The sequence below is a fragment of the Amphiura filiformis genome, chromosome 9 (assembly GCF_039555335.1).
Source record: "Amphiura filiformis chromosome 9, Afil_fr2py, whole genome shotgun sequence".
NCBI lineage: Eukaryota > Metazoa > Echinodermata > Ophiuroidea > Amphilepidida > Amphiuridae > Amphiura > Amphiura filiformis.
The window spans coordinates 63,470,473-63,493,901 of NC_092636.1; the positions used below are offsets into that span (position 1 = coordinate 63,470,473).

The following is a 23,429-nucleotide window of genomic DNA, read 5'->3' on the forward strand; positions in this document are numbered from 1 at the left end:
AATATATTTGCAGATTTTCATTCATTGGTTAAAGAACTACACATTCATTCGTTAAAGAATTACACAATTGTCAGTCTTGTGAACATTATAAATTATGTGTGAATATACAGGATAAACAATCTCTTGGATGGTCATTCTTTAATTATGGTAATAGATTCTGTCTCTACAAGCTATGGCTTAGGCACTGGAATAAATTTGTAAAAGACTGATTCCATCACATTTCATTCACAACTTTACATATAAATTTTCATCCAGGATTGAAGGCATCAATAATTTTCTTTCAAGCAGCTAATTCAAGAATGACCTCCTTTTACCATATCTTGGAAATATCACACCTACGGCAAGGTATTTCATCTTTTCTGATCTTTCTCGCTTCGAGGAGAAAATGTCTGAGTTATACAACAAGATATAGCCCCTGATTCAGTGCCGCGTAGCTAGCATGCACTACTAGAAATGTTGCTTATGCAATATCAACATAATCAATAGCATGACATAACTTTGAGTGAATAATTATCATCAAATTTTAAATGTTAATTGTACTGTTTGGATATCTTGTTTCAAGAGCGTCAGTACTGGATGGGTGTAGCCTATTTGCTTAGTAAATGTATATGTTCAAAGGAACTTGAATATCTGATTTGCAAAATCAAATTCCTGTGGAATAGAAATTTAGCAGATATAGAATATGATTGGTTTATGCTAGGTAAATCTGTTCTTATGTCCCTAATCTGTTACTTTCTGTTGTGATGAAGGTGTAATTGATTTTCTGATCATAGATTATCATGACTGTAGAGTGTAATGATTTGAGTGTAATGATACGCTGAGTGCTGGCCAAATAAAGCTTCCCCATAAAAAGTCCAAATTTTGAAATATTTTCTCAAAATATCAAGAGCTATCTCAAGACCCACTGAACCATTTGTGTGTTTGTTTATACTCATTGTAATGCATTTTATGCTGATTCCTAATACATGCATGCAAATGTACAGTTCTGAAATTCTTGAATTTAAATTATAAACAACTTTGAACTTGTCATCTTCGTTAAGAGTATGTAGACTTTTTGAGTTTCAAAATTGTCTGCAATATGGATCGTTTTTCTTGGTCGATTGGTTTGCATATGTGTATCATTTGTGTAGATATAATAAATCAGCTTATGTTGGTGTGCTGCTGCTGTTATCTATGACTGTTGCAATCGACTAGGGTTCAATCTAAATTTGCACTTGCATCTACTGAGGTTGTTGTTTTCCGTTTTCCTGCTGCTTTGTTCCAACTTAAATTTTGTATAATTCTAATTACATTTTCCAGCATAATTAATATTGCAATGTCTACATATTATAACTTGTTCTCACATTAGAACTTTTGGAATCAGCCAAATTTGTTGTTTGTAGAAAACAGAGCAATATGATGATAATTATGATAAATATCCTATAGAGGTCTATCATTAAACATCCAAAAAAGGAATTTTTCTTAATTTTTCTTAATAGGCTTTTTTCTTAATTTTACCTGGCTTAAAATGGATAGAAACCCTTGATAGTTTTTAATAATATTATTTTATCATATTTTGACAGAAATCATATAATGTCACTTTAAGAAATATCCATAATACAATTACCTTTCTAGCTAGTGGCACTGACAATTCCGTACACATGCTATTCAGACTCTTCAGTATCCGTTTCTCCCAAGTATTCTAATAAATCAAATAAAGACTGACATATTATCACTCAAGTTTTATGCATTCTTCAAGAAGGACAATTATTCAAAGCAAACTTCAGTTCTGTCATTGGCATGTGAAAATGTATATGATTGGGATGATAAGTATTAAAATTACCTCTTACTCGTTACAAGATTGACAAATTTAGAATCATTTGCATTCTCAAGATTGGCAAATCTTTACTCAAAAACAATTGTGATAACAAAGTCATTTACAAAATCATCTTTTGAAGTACTATTTTGAATTTCATGATAAATAAGACTTTCTATCACTTTCATGAGTTCATGAACCTCCATCACTCTCTCTCTCTCTCTCTCTCTTGCTCACTCACACTCAGTTTCTATCTGATTCTTGTGTCTCTCTTCTTCCCCTCTCTCTCTCCATCTCTCCCTGTCCATTTCTCTGACTCTCCCTCTCTTTCCCCCTATCCCTCCCCTCTGTCTGTCTCCCTCCCTTTCCGTATATCTCCATCCCTCTGTCTGTCTCCCTCCCTCTCTATGTATGTCTCCCTTCCTCCCTCTCTCTGTCTGTCTTCCTCCCTCTCTCTGTCTGTCTCCCTCCCTCTCCGTATGTCTCCATCCCTCTCTGTCTGTCTACCTCCCTCTCTATGTATGTCTCCCTTCCTCCCTCTCTGTCTATCTTCCTCCCTCTCTCTGTCTGTCTCCCTCCCTCTCCGTATGTCTCCATCCCTCTCTGTCTGTCTACCTCCCTCTCTATGTATGTCTCCCTTCCTCCCTCTCTGTCTGTCTTCCTCCCTCTCTCTGTCTGTCTCCCTCCCTCTCTGTATGTCTCCATCCCTCTCTCTGTCTGTCTACCTCCCTCTCCGTATGTCTCCATCCCTCTCTCTGTCTGTCTACCTCCCTCTCTATGTATGTCTCCCTTCCTCCCTCTCTGTCTGTCTTCCTCCCTCTCTCTGTCTGTCTCCCTCCCTCTCTGTATGTCTCCATCCCTCTCTCTGTCTGTCTACCTCCCTCTCTATGTATGTCTCCCTTCCTCCCTCTCTGTCTGTCTTCCTCCCTCTCTCTGTCTGTCTCCCTCCCTCTCCGTATGTCTCCATCACTCTCTCTGTCTGTCTACCTCCCTCTCTATGTATGTCTCCCTTCCTCCCTCTCTGTCTGTCTTCCTCCCTCTCTCTGTCTGTCTCCCTCCCTCTCTGTATGTCTCCATCCCTCTCTCTGTCTGTCTACCTCCCTCTCTATGTATGTCTCCCTTCCTCCCTCTCTGTCTGTCTTCCTCCCTCTCTCTGTCTGTCTCCCTCCCTCTCTGTATGTCTCCATCACTCTCTCTGTCTGTCTACCTCCCTCTCTATGTATGTCTCCCTTCCTCCCTCTCTGTCTGTCTTCCTCCCTCTCTCTGTCTGTCTCCCTCCCTCTCTGTATGTCTCCATCCCTCTCTCTGTCTGTTTCCCTCCCTCTCTCTGCCTGTCTCCCTCCTCTCTCTGTCTGTTGCCCTCCTTTGCTCTCCCTGTACCTCCAGTCTGTCTCCCCTCTCTCTCTCTCACTCCCTGACATGTATCTCCCCCTCTTTCTCACTCCCTCTCTGCGATTCTCTTCATAACAAAATCAAGAGGAATGAGTCTCATGTTGCTAATATTGATTTTGAGTTATCAGGGGAAAAACAGGAGTTTTATGTTACTCTATTTGTTGAAGTTGGGACCATACTTTAGCAGTTTAAAGTGTGTATGAATATATGGACAAACATCAAAATTGAAAATTGTCGACATTAGACTCAGTGTTGATCATGTCAACTCATTCCTCTTGATAATGTATGCATCTGTCTAGATCTCATTGTCCTGCAATTCTTTCCAGTACTCTCTCTGTCTCAATTTATTCATCTCATTTTGCTTGTATCTCAATTCCATAATTTGTGACATTGGACAAATTCAATCAGATCCAGTCATGTAAATGCATCAGGCTTATAAATTGTTTCCTTGTCCTTTCCCAACCGATCCTAATCTTGACAAAATTACTGTTAAACAAATACAAACCCTAATATTGGAAATTCAAGAAAATTGTTTGACATCCTGAAAGGTTTCATAAACAGTTTCTTCACACTGTATTGAAACATGAATGAAGGTTTTTTTATTTTTAAAAGCTAATTAATTGGCCCTATTACGTGATATATGTTTAGCCTGTGAAATGACAAATATCTGACCAATGGATCTTGTTTTCCACAGAGAGTGAAAAGACAAGCAAACAATTTTTGATTTCTTAGCCTAATCATGTGAAACCAACCTGAGCTCTGCGTAGATATGCGAGTGGTTCTTTGGTATGTTCCATTGGAGTGGAGGGGTGTGCTGATTTTGGATATTGCCTCAGATATTTGTAGACTGCATTTTGTAGTTTCCTTTCCCATCCTGCATAAACAAAATGAAAACAATATCATGGGTTATATTAGATACTCTGGACTCTTTGAATGTCACTCATGGAGACTAAACAAAATAGTTCAATTCATTATTATTTCGCCATGTACCTGGCAAATTTTTAGTGTGTGCTAGTTTGCATTCTGTGGTGGCAGCCAATGCTATCATTCAATTCTTGGTCTTTGCCAATAAATGCTGAAGGTACACTATTTTAGTCTCCCATGCATGACAATCTGATATGGCAGATTTGCTATATAACATTAGGCACATCGTTATTTAGAATTATAACGCTCTAACAGAAATCAAATGTGGACTCTTTGCAATATACACATCACTGAATGGTAACTAAAAATGCCAATTAAATCAATGAAAGCAAATGCCAATTAAATCAATGAAAGCAAATGCCAGTAAATACACTGATGTCAACTAACATGAATTTGACAAGTTAGCATATTGTAAATATGTAGATGACAATAATAGCTCCAAAAACAAATAGGTTGACCCAAGACAGGAATCACTATGGTGTAGCAAGGACTTTTTCGGGGTTGCAAATAATTAGAGGTTAATAACTGCTGGCGTCGGTTTTTGGAGGGCATTGTGAAAAATCTAAACATTTTGCCTTTGGAACCGAGGAATATCCAGAGGCGCATCATGTTTCATAATTTTGCATTGCCGGCATCCACTCATAATATTGACAACAAAAGGGTGTATGTTATAGTAACAGTCCCTATCCTCTATGACATGATATCAAGGATAGTAGAAACAAAAATCCTATTGTTTATTCTCTAAATAACAATTAAGTTACAGAGGGCAACAACTCCAAGCCAAATAACACAATGTTATTTTGTTTCCCGAGCCTTTATCTACCGACCCCTTCATCTTTCCACCAATTGCAAAGAACAGAGGCACTTCTCCAAATCAAGGTATCTCAGATATCCCCAGAATAAAGCCCTTGTTTCTATCCCCTAAGCAAGTGCACACATGCTTTGCACACACAAACATAGCTTCACTTCAAGGTGTTTGAAAAGAGGATATTTCTTCTTTCCGGACTTCTCTGGTTTACTTTGGGTTTGCGGAAATTTTGACCAGCTGGAGACCATCCATTTCCTTTCTACCTTTAAGTCTCCATGATGACTCCTCTATCAATGGTTATTAACCCCAGATATTGAATTTTGACTCAATATACATCATCCACAATTCATCAATAAAAATCAGCATGAGATAGAAAAAACCTATGCAGCCAGAAGCGACAGCCCATGCTATGCATGTCTTGCACTACCAAGTTTAAAATATTTATTGTACATAACATGGATGGATGAATAAGTCAATATGTTATTCCTCCGGATACGATGACCGAGTATCTGCTTGTCACACAAACAGATCACAAGTTGCTTCTGCCAGGTTGTGAATCAGAAGTGACTTATGCATTCTTGCTACTAGTAAATGTAGTCTCTGTTGTAATCCAATACTATACGGGTAACCGCCTAGTACATATACAATTTATGCGACTAGGGGTTGACAATAAATTGTCATCATTGGTTCAGGTGGCAATCTAAAGATTAATGTTTGCTGTATATGCCATTCCACATTATGTGGTAATGGCCTGCTGCGTCAAAAGGTACACTATGGTAAAAAATAAAGCTAGCTATGTTGAATATGAAATCAGGTTTGCTTACTTCACTATGTCAAATAAACCTAATACTAATCCTAACCTAAATCTAGCCCTAACCCAGGTCAACTTCATTTCCTATCTGATGTAGCAAACCTTATTTTCAACATAGCAAACCTTTGACATTGCGAGCCTTTGACATAGCGGGTAGACACCCATTTATGTATGTCACAATATCTTTCCAATATTCTGCATTCAGACATAAAAGTTGACTAATATAAAGTAGAAGTTTACAAGTCAGATGTTGTTATATTATAATACGGGTTAAAACTGGCTTTCATAGTGCAGTTAAGCTGCACAGCAAACATGATCGACCTTGGCAGTACTTAAACCTGGTTAACAGGAAATTACTCCAGCTAAATCAATCGATAAAGTCTAGCCCATCCTCCACATTGAATGGTGGACTGCACTTATGCCCAAATATGGCACTTGCCAATCAATAATCACCCACTTGTTGGAAAAAATGGATATTAAGGAGTACCATCACAAAAAGAAAGCTTTGCTATTTCAGTCAAGAATGTGAAGAGAGGTCAACATTGAAAAGCAGATTGTAGGGTGCAGAGGGGAGGACATCCAACATCATGGACTGATAATATAAAGAAATGGACCAGTGGAAGTATGACAGCAGCATGGATGGTGACCGGATAGTGAGTGACATCTTGTGAAAACCACAGCAGCACTTGGATATCAAGGTCAGGTGATCAGTGACCTCACAAAAACAGGAGCTTTCATGTTGCTTTTCAAAGTTATGGAATATTTCAATTTCTTCCAGCAATGCTGTGAAAGAATGCACCACAATCATGGATAGAAGAATAATATGGAAGTTCAATATAAACATAGCATTTATTATTATGATGTTAGCTATGGTAATTGTAGACTGGCTAGCATTGTGGGTGAATAAGAATGTCTTAAATTTAATTTTGTTTACATTTCATGTAAATGCTTGACCATGTGTAAGTCAACAAAACACAAGAATTTAATCTTATACAAGCATACCATATGCAAATTTGTGCTCAAGTCTAAAAAATGATGAGAAGGTGACAAATATAGATGTTTTGTTTTTAATGAAAAAACAAACAATGTACATTAAAAACAAATACAATGAGTTGGTTCAAATTTTTAAAAGGCAAAACTAAATCTAAATGTTTGTAAATGCCTTCTGTTCAGTCACAAGGATTGATTGACAGCTATTGACCAGTTACCAGATTTGATACAGGCTTAATAACAATTAACAATACCACAACACTAGCCATTTTGGTTTGGCATCAGATAACCAGCTCAATGGCAGATACTGATCGGATACAGAAACCCCAGAGGGATACAATCGATGTTAATAAAGAGATGGAATAAATTACAGATTTGATGAAAGAACCAATTATTACACAAACCAAATCAAAGATTAGAACTGAGCTATGACACCACTCTGCCCCCCCATTTCCCATTAAACTTAAAATTATGAAAATTCCCACTTTTGCGGCAATTTTGAGTAAAATTTGTTGATTTTGCCCCCCCCCCCCCTGAAATTCACTTTGCCCCCAATGCCTCCCCCCCAAAAAAAAAATCCTGGCTCCACTAGCAATTCACTCTGTTGATGAACATTCTTTGCTCAAACTCTCTGTAACCAGCTAGCTGAATATAGCTATAGCTAGCTGGCATACCTAGCATTGCCTTAACTAGGAATCAATCTTCTTCACAAGATGTCTGCCATAGCATACAAATTAGCCTTTCATGTTGCTGTAATACATCATACAAAGTGAATTCCATCACAATCTTGGCTCATGATATACAGGATGTATGTGACATAATCTGATCCAATCAGACCAAAGTCACCAATAATGAAATTGACATTTAGGTCAATACTAAGCATGCACAGGTTTTCGAAAGTAGGGGGGGCATGGCAGGGGTCTTGATTCCCCCACCCCAACTGCTCAAATATAAACAGGCCCAACTAAAATTGTGAATTCTTTACCCACAATATGTTTTGTCAGGATACTCAAGAATCTAAAAACTAGGTGCATTTCTCCCAACTGGGTTGATTACAACACCCTCAACTGCTCAAATATAAACAGGCCCAACTAAAGTTGTGAATTCTTTACCCACAATATGTTTTGTCAGGATACTCAAGAATCTAAAAACTAGGTGCATTTCTCCCAACTGGGTTGATTCCCCCACCCTCAACTGCTCAAATATAAACAGGCCCAACTAAAGTTGTGAATTCTTTACCCACAATATGTTTTGTCAGGATACTCAAGAATCTAAAACTAGGTGCATTTCTCCCAACTGGGTTGATTCCCCACCCTCAACTGCTCAAATATAAACAGGCCCAACTAAAGTTGTGAATTCTTTACCCACAATATGTTTTGTCAGGATACTCAAGAATCTAAAAACTAGGTGCATTTCTCCCAACTGGGTTGATTCCCCACCCCAACTGCTCAAATATAAACAGGCCCAACTAAAATTGTGAATTCTTTACCCACAATATGTTTTGTCAGGATACTCAAGAATCTAAAAACTAGGTGCATTTCTCCCAACTGGGTTGATTCCCCCACCCTCAACTGCTCAAATATAAACAGGCCCAACTAAAGTTGTGAATTCTTTACCCACAATATGTTTTGTCAGGATACTCAAGAATCTAAAAACTAGGTGCATTTCTCCCAACTGGGTTGATTCCCCCACCCTCAACTGCTCAAATATAAACAGGCCCAACTAAAGTTGTGAATTCTTTACCCACAATTTGTTTTGTCAGGATACTCAAGAATCTAAAAACTAGGTGCATTTCTCCCAACTGGGTTGATTCCCCCACCCTCAACTGCTCAAATATAAACAGGCCCAACTAAAGTTGTGAATTCTTTACCCACAATTTGTTTTGTCAGGATACTCAAGAATCTAAAAACTAGGTGCATTTCTCCCAACTGGGTCCATTTCCCCTGAGCGAGTTACAAAGTGGGGGGCTGTGTAAAATTCAATACAAATGTAAGAAAAACACTAAGGTAGGCCTTAGTTAGAAATAGCAATAACTAAATGTTCACAATTTCAACTGTGGGTGTGAATGGATCAGATTATGTCACATATTTATGATATCAACATCTGAAGAGTATCTTTGGACCTTTTATGAAAACCTATAAATGCTTAAAAAATAAAACTAGAATTTCTCAGTTCTCGGCTTTTGCAGGTGAGGAGGAGATAACAGGGAAGCAATGAACAGGCCTTTTGGACAACTATTTTGGTTCAAAATATATAGGTCTAACTATTTTTAGTGCACAATTAGTAAATTTTTTCCAAGCACAGGGTTTATCTTTGATATTTATCTATATATTTTGTAAAACAAAACAAAAAATTTCCGCCATTAATATTTGAAATAAGAAAACATTTTTCTTTTCAAATTGCACGTTTCTCACATTTAATAGGAAAAAATAATTTCAAACCTTTCCTATAGGGGCTCTTACTATAACGTATACACATTGTCAAATGAAATGGTTGTTCGTACAATCCTTCACCAGGGGGAGGACTCTAAATATGGTTTGGGTAGGGATGTGCCTCCAAGAATATGAAAGTGGACCCTTATACCAATTTCCAAGACAATTATACCCATTTTATACCTGACCCATATTTATACCAATTTCCAAGACAATTATGCCCATTTTATACCTGACCCATATTTATACCAATTTCCAAGACAATTATACCCATTTTATACCTGACCCATATTTATACCAATTTCCAAGACAATTATGCCCATTTTATACCTGACCCATATTTATACCAATTTCCAAGACAATTATGCCCATTTTATACCTGACCCATATTTATACCAATTTCCAAGACAATTATGCCCATTTTATACCTGACCCATATTTATACCAATTTCCAAGACAATTATACCCATTTTATACCTGACCCATATTTATACCAATTTCCAAGACAATTATACCCATTTTATACCTGACCCATATTTATACCAATTTCCAAGACAATTATACCCATTTTATACCTGACCCATATTTATACCAATTTCCAAGACAATTATGCCCATTTTATACCTGACCCATATTTATACCAATTTCCAAGACAATTATGCCCATTTTATACCTGACCCATATTTATACCAATTTCCAAGACAATTATACCCATTTTATACCTGACCCATATTTATACCAATTTCCAAGACAATTATGCCCATTTTATACCTGACCCATATTTATACCAATTTCCAAGACAATTATACCCATTTTATACCTGACCCATATTTATACCAATTTCCAAGACAATTATGCCCATTTTACACCTGAGGCCCACATGTTTGGCCAAATTTTGCAACATCTAAACAAAACAAAACAAAAAAATCCGAATTGAAAACATAAGTTATACATTTTTATACCAAACTGAAGGGGCTATTGTTATACCCTCCCACAGATTCTTCATCAACAACAACAAGAATTCTAGGCTAATTTATGACAATAAGGAAATGGCAAAAAGCTGTTTTAACAGAGCCCCAACTAATATAAACAAAATATAGGAGAAAAAGACATTTTATTCAACACCACGCTTTCTATAGTCACAATGCTAACATGAATGTGCTGTGATTTTGAATTACTTTGTCATTCCTGTTTTATAATTGCATGTGAAAATAAAATGAATCAATCTGCAGTACTTCAACTCTAATTAAAATTCTCCACTTAGATAAATTTATTACACAAAACTGTAACCCTCCAAGAATATTGATCACAATGCAAGCAGGGAAGTGACTGAGAAGTGAGATGACTTCCTAAATATATATATTATTATACTGATAGCAAAAGAAATGACTATCTCCATCATATACCATAATTATATATCTGTAGTACTAGTAACTCCCTGAAAGCTGCAAATTGGTTTATGGAGTGCCTTTTAAAATGAAAAAAAAAAGCGAGCAACAATGATTATAGTAATTAATACATATTGAAATAACAAATACAGACCGAATTATAACATATCAAAGATATGAAAAATAAAATTGATTAGTGCCAGGGCCACGAGGTGTTCTATATATCTGTTACATTATAGCCTACATTGCCTGAAAAGTTCTTCTATATCAGGTGTCCAAAATTGTGACAGTGGTCAGTATGAATCAGATCAGGTCTCACATCTACATTTGATCCATTATACAGTCTCCACAGTAAATAAGCACAGATGCTGGATTTCTTTCCACAATCTGTGATATAAAGTTAGACAGCAATAATATGGACCATGGGGGAGGATAAAGTTGCAGAGGGATGAATTATTTTTTGGCGAGCCAAAAGGGGACAAGCAATTATTGGCAGGTCAAAAGGGGGAAAGCATTTTTGGCACACATTTATGGGATACCTTTTAAATAAAATGCTATACAGTGTCATCCTCGCTGCCCTTGCATTATATACCTTAACCGCCTAAGGTTCGCAAATTGTATTCCCAAACTAGAAACGTGCATTGGTTAGGATGCCTCCACCATGGATTGATTTAAATTTGGACAGATATTATAACAGCTAAATGTCATGTCAAGATGTTTATAGTGGTAAACAAACATGACCTCAAATGACATTTGACCTCCATATGCAACCTTGGATAATGCCAATACATGAAAGTACCCATAATGCAGCAAATATTCTTTTGAGACCAAATTTTAACCAAAAGTCTTAAATACTGGTATTTTACAAGTTAACTTCAAATGACCTTTGACCTGTTTACAACTTAGCCAATAATAAATATATTATTGGCTAAACACAGGAGCTTTAATTTTCTAAGATGATGTTTTTTAGGGTAAAATAGCAAATTTTTGTATGCATGCAGTAGCCCATCAAATAGTAAATTTGGGCTAATGTTTGAAATTGAAACAAATTTGAGTACACAATGCACACCAATGCCCCAGTAAATACAGAACAAAAATACTTGTCCCCCCTAAATTTTCATGCTTCTGCTGTCACCGGGGTGACAGCAATGTTTATAAACAACTTTAGACAAGGGACTGGTCTGTCAATATGCTTGAGAGAACAGTATATGATCACCTATATTGCCCTTTATCTGATTTGGTATGAAATCTAAAAGCATGGGTTCTCAACTGAGTAGTGAAATATCCTCTTGCAGCTACACTAGGATGGTGCAGGTGAAGTTAAAACAGGATGCATAATGTGCACAAAAACATATTATATGATGTTCCCCTCATCTATTACGTTGTATGTCACCCCATTTATTATCATATTTCAATATTCCATTGAATGGGTACGAAACCAGCAATACACAATTTTGTAGTTATTTTGATTTCATTTGGACTATTTAGCCAAAGTTTGCCAACATATATAAAGTAATTTATACTTAATTCATTGTGTGGTCTGTACTGCTGAGTATCAAGACAGCGTGGGTGTGTGAACCACACGCATCATTTTCAACACATATATCAATGTGTCTGCATGATGACCTTTAGTTTTCTTCACACAATCTGGAGCGCTTTTATAAAAGCATCCATATAGCCACTTTGTCAGTTTGGCCTCAACATGTTCAGAGCAAAACGGTTTTTGTCAAAAGTGGCAAGTTGCAGACATCAATAACACTCAACACTCCACAAAAACCAAGTTCACACTTCTCTAGGGATCAGCTTTATAGTGATTAATTAAATCTCAGGTTAAGTACTTTTACACTGTGTAACCCATTTGAATTTACAACTTACATTTGTATCATACCTATTTTTTTTTTAAATAAAACTCTGGAAGGGTTAAATTCTTTTAACACAGGTGAGGTATTAAACTGCAACTACCAAAATTCTCTGTACATTCATATCAGTTTTACAATAAAAAATTTGATCTCCTCAAAGAAGTGTATGCTTTCTTTTTGCGCAATGTTTATTATTACTATATACTTGGGTTGTATCCTTACAGGCATCACAATATTGCACACTTTTTGTCCGGCATGCTTGTATGGGGGTTTGAAATTCTGAAAATTGGAAAAAAAGGTGGGGGGGGGGGGGTAAAATGTTGCTGTATGAAGGGTAGGTTTCTAAAAAGCGTGGGAGTGAAATATAAAGCGTGTGGGTAAAGCTACCAATTGAAAAAAAATTGTGGTAATAAAGTAGTTTGATGATATCTTCAAAAACATTAATATTTTTTGGGGTAAATTTTGAATGAAAATTACAGAAAATTAATTTGCTGATATTTGCAACTCGTATGACATCACCCATTAATAGAATCAGAATTGATGTTGACGTTCCTCGCATACTGAATGTATCGCAATCTTTTGAGTTATGCTCAGGGTTCGAATTTGGCTGTATCGCATAGCAGTTTGCTCCATATTTTGAAGCAACTGCTACCCAATTTTGCATTTGTATAGCACTTTTTATAGTGCTTTAGTATATGGAAGTATCCTGATTCCTGATTATGATGAATTAGCCAAAAACTGCTATGCAAAATTTTTTAACGAATTCGAACCCTGGTTATGCTGCAAGTTTTTTTGGGTAATCAGATTGGAGTGCAAGAAAACCTCTAATTCCTCAGTAGTCAGCCTTATTGTACTGCCACACTTTGCGCTTGTAAGGTTTGTCTCTGTACAGCGCACATTCAGTTTAAAATGAACTGGACCATGGTCTGAAGCACCTACTCTTGTATGTAATGTGCAGGTGGCATCTAGATCAGTGATGACCAAGTCAAGAATCTGGTCTTCCTGGGTAGGTTCTTTGACAAACTGTGTTAGACCAAAAGCGTTACACGTCTCAAGTGTGTGGCGTCCAGTAGCATCTGTTGTATGGCTGCCAAGCCATTCCTTGCGGTGGACATTGAGGTCACCAAGAAGAACTACTGATTTTGCATTGAATTCAGAAAGCTTTGACAAGGTGGTGGAGTTTAGATAGCTGTTAGCCCAAGGTGATCTATAGACAGCAGCAAAGAGTATTTTCTGTGACTTCATTATTACTGAAAACCACATCAGCTCCATGTCCTTTGGATCAAGAGCACTGTCATGAAGTATGGCGATACCCTTCAGGCAATAGATGGCTATCCCTCCTTTGTTGGATGTAGCCTGCTTCTAAGGGATTTTTCCCCAGCCAATGGAAGACTGCATCTGTCATCCCTAATTACAAGAGTGATTCAAAGTCTAATCCATCTATGTACCGCCCTATTGCTCTGCTCTGCATCAGCAAGGTCATGGAGACTGTTGTACAGAACCAACTTCAGAAGTAACTCCTTGGATAAACCAACTGATATCAGATAGACAATTTGGATTTAAGCTACAACATAACACATGGCCTTTGCTCGAAACTTGTGGCAAAAGGAGTATCCATCCTGACAGATTGTTCCATCAAAGTTGTCTTATCTGGCCAGTCATCAAGTACTTCCTCCATCAATGCATCAGTTCCCCAAGGGTCAATATTGGGCCCACTTTTGTTCTCTGTCTTCATTGATGACCTGGGTTATGAGTGTGAAAACCAGCTCTAACTTGTGGTAAACACAACGTTACTGTATAATTCCATGTTCAACTGAATGCATTATCACAATAATAACATGTTTTTTATTCATCAAATCTCAAAAATAGCTCCACTATTGCATAGTCTAATATGGATTATTCAGAGCGGATTATTTACTCAGCATTCAAGTTTTCAATTTATGTTTGCTTATGGAGAAATCTAATGCTTTATATAAAGCTCTTCAATAACAAAATATTTCCCCCATTTTAGCTATCAATATCAATTTAAATATCAATATAAAAAATAAGCTCTGCACATCATGTTGTGTTCTTACCATAAGCTTCACAGCACCCCCAAGCAGTAGACAAAGTGCATAACAAACACACCAATTCTGCAGGGATATTTCTCAACTGTGTACAAAAAATTAATTAACTGTTGCACTTTATCAAAACACCGAAATATATATTGTAGAGAAATTTAATCTTTCCCATAGGAAGCTTGTACCACAAGGTGAGCTTTGCATGCTTGGGGTGTTTTCTCTAGTGAGTGTCATGATACTTAGTTCAAAGCATCATGCAATAGTGTGAGCAATTGTTTCAATAGCCCACAGGTGGATATCAGAATACATTGCCCCAAATGTTAAAATAGCAAATGGTAGTATAGCAATGGGGTAATGCAAGTATTATAACAACAATACAAGTTTCAAAGGTATCATTATTATATAAATTTTGTACAAGTTGAGGCCAACTTTGAACCAACCACAACACAGGGTGTAATTTGCCTTCACAAATGTGCAACTTTCCTCCCCCCTGTATTTTTTCACTCAAGTTCCATGTGATCCATGTTCTCCATTGCAGTACTGATGTAAGACTCCAGCTTATTTTTGCAGTCAACTAAATGGAAGCAAATGGTCATGACTTATTACAGAGCTGCAAACCTACAAAAACAAACACTTTTCACTATTCTTGAGGTTTAAAAAGTTCCCCCACACAAAATCAGTGTCTGACACTTTCATGTACAAAGTGTTAACAGTAAATTCTTCAGTATTCTTTTAGTATTCTTTAGTAAAATCAGTACAAAAATACTGACAATCTGTACCAGTTGGCAGACCTGTGACTAATGCAGTACCACTGCCATAACAACTCATAAACACTTGAATTCTAGTGTCAGTTAGAGATTTAACAGAGATAACAGAAACCACCTTCCTAAGCATATTTCATGACCAGCTCCTAAATACAAAAAAATTCTTTATATAATGCAATTTACATTTGGATCCCAGCAATCTCTATCTGACAAAAAAGCCCTATACCCTCCCTGATAATCAAATTAATTTACCCGCAGTGCGCTCTGTTACCCACCCTACTTTCAAAGATGCAAATTTGATTGTGATATAGAATTGCTTAATGTTGCAATGTAACAGTAGGGAATTCACCACCAACTGCATAATCAAATTGAATTTGTACCTTTTTGAATTACCTCACTCAGTTTTCATTTGATTTGTATAATTTTGACAATTTGAAATTTGTTCACAGGTGAGCTATCAAATGGGTTATTCCAGTTGAAATCCATCACCCCCTATGAAAGACATGACCTTAATCTTCCACACAGGGAGTGTGTATTTCAAATGGGATTACCTGAATGGCTGACTCCATTTAAAAACTACACCCCCTGTGTGGGAGATTAAGTCCTGTCTTCCATAAGGGGGTATATAGATTTCAATTAGAATAGTTCTATTGCAGCAAACAAAATTGACACAAATTCATACATACTTCAAAATTTAAGACTTAATCATGAAAAAAGGCCAGCCAGAGTGCACTTTCTTTGATTAACATGGCATCTATAAGCAAAAGGTGATCACTAATTTACATTTCTTTATGTATTTTTGCATTTAATTGATATTTCCAAATGTTACTCATAAGGCCCAGAGAGTATACAATGCTACACACTGATAGATGGAATAAATCAATCAATGAATCAATAATACATTTCTCATGTTAGTATTATCCTTTGCTTCAGATACCGCCATTCAATCAGACAAATGCCATGAGATGTAGGGTTGTGCCCTTTCTATCAGCGTTTTTCTATTGATCATACGGTAAAATTCCGGATGAGAAGCAAACTGCAAAATAGCTGCTGATGGTACAATTTTGAAACTATGATCAAAAGGAGCACATAATCTTATCATTTTCTTTATATTTCACCAGTTATATTTGCCTGGATATACCAATTTTTGTATCTGAATTCTTCATATAATGATTTAATTAATTTGAAATTATAACTTACCCGTTTCTTTTAGCCCGCTCCTGACCTGGCTCTGTAGATCCGACAGACTCACTTGTGGTTTGGCTGCCTGAAACTATAAATACATAGTCACATAGAAGAATTAAACATCTTGCAACAATCACATGTTCTACTTATTTTAAATAGAAATACATGATACATACTTAATTAATCTTTATCAATATATATTGTTTTAAACTTAAAAAGAAACCAACCACACTCAAAAGAGTTCTGTATTCTATAATTAGTTTGAGTAATGGCACCTATAATAGAACCCTTAGTGTTCACCTAAACGTAGCTGCCATTGAAGAATGGTAGTATTTCCTTCATTATGTGTGTAATTAACTACCACTGGTAAGTTGGTATCAGTTGACTCAGACATCATAGATATGTCTTGCTTACCTGTGCTGCTCTCTTGAGCTGCCAGTGAAGGTTGGTAGCTTGTATTTCCTTCATTATGTGTGTAATTATCACAGGCAGGTTGCTATCAGTCGACTTAGACATCATATATATGTCTTGCTTACCTGTGCTGCTCTTGAGCTGCCAGTGAAGGTTGGTAGCTTGTATTTCCTTTACTATGTGTGTAATTATCACAGGCAGGTTGCTATCAGTTGACTCAGACATCATAGATATGTCTTGCTTACCTGTGCTGCTCTCTTGTGCTGCCAGTGAAGGTTGGTAGCTTGTATTTCCTTCACTATGTGTGTAATTATCACAGGCAGGTTGCTATCAGTTGACTTAGACATCATATATATGCCTTGCTTACCTGTGCTGCTCTCTTGAGCTGCCAGTGAAGGTTGGTAGCTTTTATTTCCTTTACTATGTGTGTAATTATCACAGGCAGGTTGCTATCAGTTGACTCAGACATCATAGATATGTCTTGCTTACCTGTGCTGCTCTCTTGAGCTGCCAGTGAAGGTTGGTAGCTTGTATTTCCTTTACTATGTGTGTAATTATCACAGGCAGGTTGCTATCAGTTGACTCAGACATCATAGATATGTCTTGCTTACCTGTGCTGCTCTCTTGAGCTGCCAGTGAAGGTTGGTAGCTTTTATTTCCTTTACTATGTGTGTAATTATCACAGGCAGGTTGCTATCAGTTGACTTAGACATCATAGATATGTCTTGCTTACCTGTGCTGCTCTTTTGAGCTGCCAGTGAAGGTTGGTAGCTTGTATTTCCTTCATTATGTGTGTAATTATCACAGGCAGGTTGCTATCAGTTGACTTAGACATCATAGATATGTCTTGCTTACCTGTGCTGCTCTCTTGAGCTGCCAGTGAAGGTTGGTAGCTTGTATTTCCTTCATTATGTGTGTAATTACCACAGGCAGGTTGCTATCAGTTGACTTAGACATCATAGATATGTCTTGCTTACCTGTGCTGCTCTTTTGAGCTGCCAGTGAAAGTTGGTAGCTTTTATTTCCTTTACTATGTGTGTAATTATCACAGGCAGGTTGCTATCAGTTGACTTAGACATCATAGATATGTCTTGCTTACCTGTGCTGCTCTTTTGAGCTGCCAGTGAAGGTTGGTAGCTTTTATTTCCTTTACTATGTGTGTAATTATCACAGGCAGGTTGCTATCAGTTGACTTAGACATCATATATATGTCTTGCTTACCTGTGCTGCTCTTGTGCTGCCAGTGAAGGTTGGTAGCTTGTATTTCCTTCACTATGTGTGTAATTATCACAGGCAGGTTGCTATCAGTTGACTTAGACATCATATATATGTCTTGCTTACCTGTGCTGCTCTCTTGAGCTGCCAGTGAAGGTTGGTAGCTTGTATTTCCTTTACTATGTGTGTAATTATCACAGGCAGGTTGCTATCAGTTGACTTAGACATCATAGGTATGTCTTGCTTACCTGTGCTGCTCTCTTGAGCTGCCACTGAAGGTTGGTAGCTTGTATTTCCTTTACTATGTGTGTAATTATCACAGGCAGGTTGCTATCAGTTGACTTAGACATCATAGATATGTCTTGCTTACCTGTGCTGCTCTTTTGAGCTGCCAGTGAAGGTTGGTAGCTTGTATTTCCTTTACTATGTGTGTAATTATCACAGGCAGGTTGCTATCAGTTGACTTAGACATCATAGATATGTCTTGCTTACCTGTGCTGCTCTCTTGAGCTGCCAGTGAAGGTTGGTAGCTTGTATTTCTTTCATTATGTGTGTAATTATCACAGGCAGGTTGCTATCAGTTGACTTAGACATCATAGATATGTCTTGCTTACCATACTCGGCAGTGGGGTTTGACTCCCACCCTTTTTATTTTACCCCCACCCTTTTTATTGAGGCACCCTTTATACTGAAAATTCTTGACCCCCACCACTTTTTGCTTTTTCCGCTATTTGTAAACATTGACGAAGTCACACGCAATTTGGTTTGAAGTAAATCAAGTACGCCGAATTCTGCACCTATTTCGCACGTGCGAGTCCAATGTTTTCTCTCCATTAAGTTGATACATTATGTGAACATTGCAAATTATATGTGAAAAACTACTACTCTACTGTATAATAAGCATTTTAATGAATAACTGTACTTTTATGGCTTTCAAATGTTGTTCTTGTCATGAACCTTGACATGCGCTGTGTGCAGCGACTATATCCTACTTCTTCCGTGCTGCTTCGCTCAATCAATTATGCATGATTAATGACGTCACTCATATACGATCAATGTAAAGAAAAATAACACGTCATGGAAAATCGGACATTTGCATATATGACGTATGTGTTTTGGCAGGGCTTCCGGGGAGGATATAGTGTACATTGCGCTTGACACTCGTACTGCATCAAATGGAATTTTATCTTGCGACATGGTGTGCAAGTTTTGGCAATTTTTCTTGGAACTCTGATTATTTTATCATTCAATAAAAATATACTGTAAGTTGGAAGAAGCCCCACGCTTTTTATTTTAATCCCACGCTTTATATCATTCCACGCTTTTTACCCAAAAAGTTTAAACCCCACGCTTTCACCAATTTTCAGAATTTCGAACCGGCACGCATTAAAAAGCGTGTACTGCCGAGTGTGTTACCTGTGCTGCTCTTTTGAGCTGCCAGTGAAGGTTGGTAGCTTGTATTTCCTTTACTATGTGTGTAATTATCACAGGCAGGTTGCTATCAGTTGACTTAGACATCATATATATGTCTTGCTTACCTGTGCTGCTCTTGAGCTGCCAGTGAAGGTTGGTAGCTTGTATTTCCTTCACTATGTGTGCAATTATCACAGGCAGGTTGCTATCAGTTGACTTAGACATCATAGATATGCCTTGCTTACCTGTGCTGCTCTCTTGAGCTGCCAGTGAAGGTTGGTAGCTTGTATTTCCTTCACTATGTGTGCAATTATCACAGGCAGGTTGCTATCAGTTGACTTAGACATCATAGATATGTCTTGCTTACCTGTGCTGCTCTTTTGAGCTGCCAGTGAAGGTTGGTAGCTTTTATTTCCTTTACTATGTGTGTAATTATCACAGGCAGGTTGCTATCAGTTGACTTAGACATCATAGATATGTCTTGCTTACCTGTGCTGCTCTCTTGAGCTGCCAGTGAAGGTTGGTAGCTTGTATTTCCTTCATTATGTGTGTAATTATCACAGGCAGGTTGCTATCAGTTGACTTAGACATCATAGATATGTCTTGCTTACCTGTGCTGCTCTTTTGAGCTGCCAGTGAAGGTTGGTAGCTTGTATTTCCTTTACTATGTGTGCAATTATCACAGGCAGGTTGCTATCAGTTGACTCAGACATCATAGATACCTGCAGCATGATATCAAAAGAAAATAACACAAATTCACATTGAATGTGTTGTGGAAACATTATCGAATTGTTTCTGTATAAATGTTTAGAGTATTTTGGACTCTTTCTTATTCTTATGGCATGTATTTAAATATTTAAAATGATCGAAACTATAAGTGTGTGTGCTTCTTTTGACTGTTTTCAATCAGTATTTGTTACAATATATGAACTTACATTAATATCTTGGTCAATGTTGAGAGTTAACACTTATGATGTATAGAATTCATATATATGTGACCATCCAGCACAACTGAGCCCTGAAGTCGCCAATCATCATTTTTGAGATATTCAACCAAAATATTCTGCTTGAAATTAGCTTTAAAATGATGTATATCATGTCTATAGTACTTGACATTTAAGAAGTGAAAAATCAATAAAACAGTCAATAAATCCTTTGTTTCCTATTGTTTATTGTTAAGTTCAATGGAGCATATCTCAATAGTGGCACTGGTGACATCGGGCTCAGTTGTGGAGGATGGTCACATATTTGTCTAAACTGTTATATGGAAATAAAAGTAACAAATGAAAGGTCACGTTTATTTTACGTTTCCCTTGAATTTCATTCCCAGAATCAATTCAGCAGATAGCTAATTCACACTGTTATTGTCATTTGTCATTAATCTGATCTATTTCAAGAATTTACATAAAATTTATATACACACTAGCAGTACAGACTCTTGCAAATATAAAAGAAGAAATCAATTCAAATTACTTACAGCAGGCCTAAAGGTCTAAAAATTAATTGAAAAATCTACTATGTATAACCAAAATCAGGAAAAGATGAAATTGGAGTAGACATGCACACACTACTTAACTGTCCACTACTGACTACATATATGAATATAAATACTTGACTGAGAAGATTGGGAAGCAGTTGACATTTTACAGAGGAACCTTCTCAACTTGTATTGCATCTTTCTCTTATAAAATTTATTATTTTAGCTTTTTGAACAGGATATTGTCATTGGTAATATGTGCGTATAGTGCTTGTAGTAGCTACTAGAAGTGACATACTTGACTTATATTTACTAATTCTGCACAAATAAATAGAAAAATACTACTTTCAAATATTCAGAAATGAGAAAACAACTACTTTGATCAATCAAATTATTTGCCTATTATTGTTATCCATATTAATACCGCTTTAATACTTGTCTGCTCTATTATTAATAATCTAATGGCTATTTTTAGTGTGAATTTATAATATTTAAGGTGTGGACTGTATTCAACGGTTTGTACTACATAAAACCATCTGAATGGACCAAAAGGACATTGTCAACATCCACACAAACAATAGAATTATCAATCTGTCCAGCAGCATTACACCACTAAAGTTTGTTAGGCTTATAATAGGTGAAGATTATTTGGTTTTTGTTACTGCTTACGTCAATAAAGTCCAAACTTAAGTTTGTATAAATTCATATAAGCGTACGCCAGTCACGCATGATGCAACACGCAACTAGCGTATATGCTGCGCCTAACTGCATGCATGCCATTCTATACACAATGTTAGTTTTTGCCTATTTATAAGTAGAACAAACTTTAATTGACACAATAGAGGATAGCAAAAACCAAAGCACCTACTGGGTATTGTTTATTCTCATTCTTAGTCAGTTAAATATTATCTTACAGTTAATGTTTTGAGAATAGAATGATGGAGAATGGTTTCTCTGACTTAATTTGAATGTACAAGTGTGAGTGCTGTTGACCAATTTCAAAAACTGTTAAAATCATGAAATACCTCTTTAAGTTTATTTTTTCAGTATAAAAGGGACAAAGATTGGCAGTTGAAAATATTTTCTTGTTTTTCTTTATATTTTTCTAGCTTAGTTTGCATATAACTTGCCAAACTGACTACAGTCTGTCCACATAGAAGTACAAAGTAAATAGACCTCGGAAACTGGAGGTTTGAGAATAATTATTTCAGTGCAATGCGTGCGTAAATGCTTCTTTGGCGCCCCAGATGCTGCGTGATTTGTACTTGCCAAGCGGACCGACACTACACTCTTTACGGGTCGCGTTTTTTAACACGCAGTGCGTGTGACGCAAAGCATCGACCCCCGATGCCACAGATTTGGTTTGTACTTCTATGTGGACAGACTGTACTAGAGTGGGTCACATATTGAGAATATACAAATGACTAAAAGGCTTTTCCCATTTCATTAACTTTAAAAAGTGTAAAACCTGTTCCCAATTATACAATCTCTAATGCATGTCACACAATCATTTGAAACTTGGAGCTAAATTATAACTCTATGGAATTGGTATCATAACTCCTAATAACCTGCTTGTTTGGAAATTAACACAGGGGAAATTAAAACAGTAGGCATAGGAAATGTTAGCAAAGATGAAGATCTCAGGCTGATGTGCAAGTATTGGTAATGGGGTTAATGGAAGAGTCAGTCTCGGTGAGGCATGGAAGAAAGAGATGAGAAGGAACCACAACGACTTCGATCGGCCAAGTTTTAATCCGCTTATCTATTGACGCATGAAAAGAAAAGCTATCAATGGTACTTACTTTCATGTATAATCCATTTACCGCGATCGATGCTTGGGAAAATCATTACTGGAAAAAATTTATAACAAACCCATCCACGAACAAACAAACGCTACCCAAGTAAGATTATGGAATTTCATTGATGCTCTGAACATGTATAGTAGCTTTGTTTTGGGATCTACAGTCAAACTGTTTTCTTGATCGTGTTGTGTAGAAAATGTCCTATAAAACATCGAAAAGGTAATCAAAATCGGCCGTTTTTTTGCTGAGTTTCATCTTTAGCAAATAAGGTAAGATTTTGGTGACTTTTTCGATGAAAAATAGATGTAAAATGTTCTTAAATAATGCACAATGTTCCGGTTGAGTCCGGTACATAAAACCTGTTTAATTTAATAGTTTATATGTGTATAATCGTAACTAGCTAACTCGTTTCAGTGCCAAAGACTGCCAACTCTGAGAAAAAAGTCATCAAAGTTCGGACAAATTGGGCAAAATGGAAGAAAAAGATGTAGGCCATCATTGACCGATGATCACGCCACCAAAGAAAATCCTATAGGGTGCTTGCACGGAAGGTCATTAGTTCAAATCATCCTTCACACACGCTCCAGAAGACATGCAAATACATGGAATACAATACCAATCACCTATTTAACGCGGGTATTGATCAAAGTAAATCCTCATGAATAACAATGTCAACTAAATGTCGGTAAAGGGAGTGGACAAA

The 23,429-nt window shown here is 36.8% G+C and overlaps 2 protein-coding genes across 3 annotated transcripts in view; one reads left to right on the forward strand and one right to left on the reverse strand.

Moving 5' to 3' along the window:
• LOC140160216 (TBC1 domain family member 19-like) overlaps positions 1–4,235 on the reverse strand; it is a 527,882-nt gene extending 523,647 nt beyond the window's left edge. The window contains exons 1-3 of the mRNA XM_072183493.1: positions 4,178–4,235; positions 3,940–4,061; positions 1,607–1,681 (exon numbers count right to left, since the gene is read on the reverse strand). Of these exons, the coding sequence (XP_072039594.1) occupies positions 1,607–1,681; positions 3,940–4,061; positions 4,178–4,235 (255 nt within the window). The remainder of the gene's footprint in view (positions 1–1,606; positions 1,682–3,939; positions 4,062–4,177) is intronic.
• LOC140161303 (cholecystokinin receptor-like) overlaps positions 1–23,429 on the forward strand; it is a 346,691-nt gene that overhangs the window by 198,766 nt on the left and 124,496 nt on the right. The gene's annotated exons all lie outside the window — the stretch shown is intronic.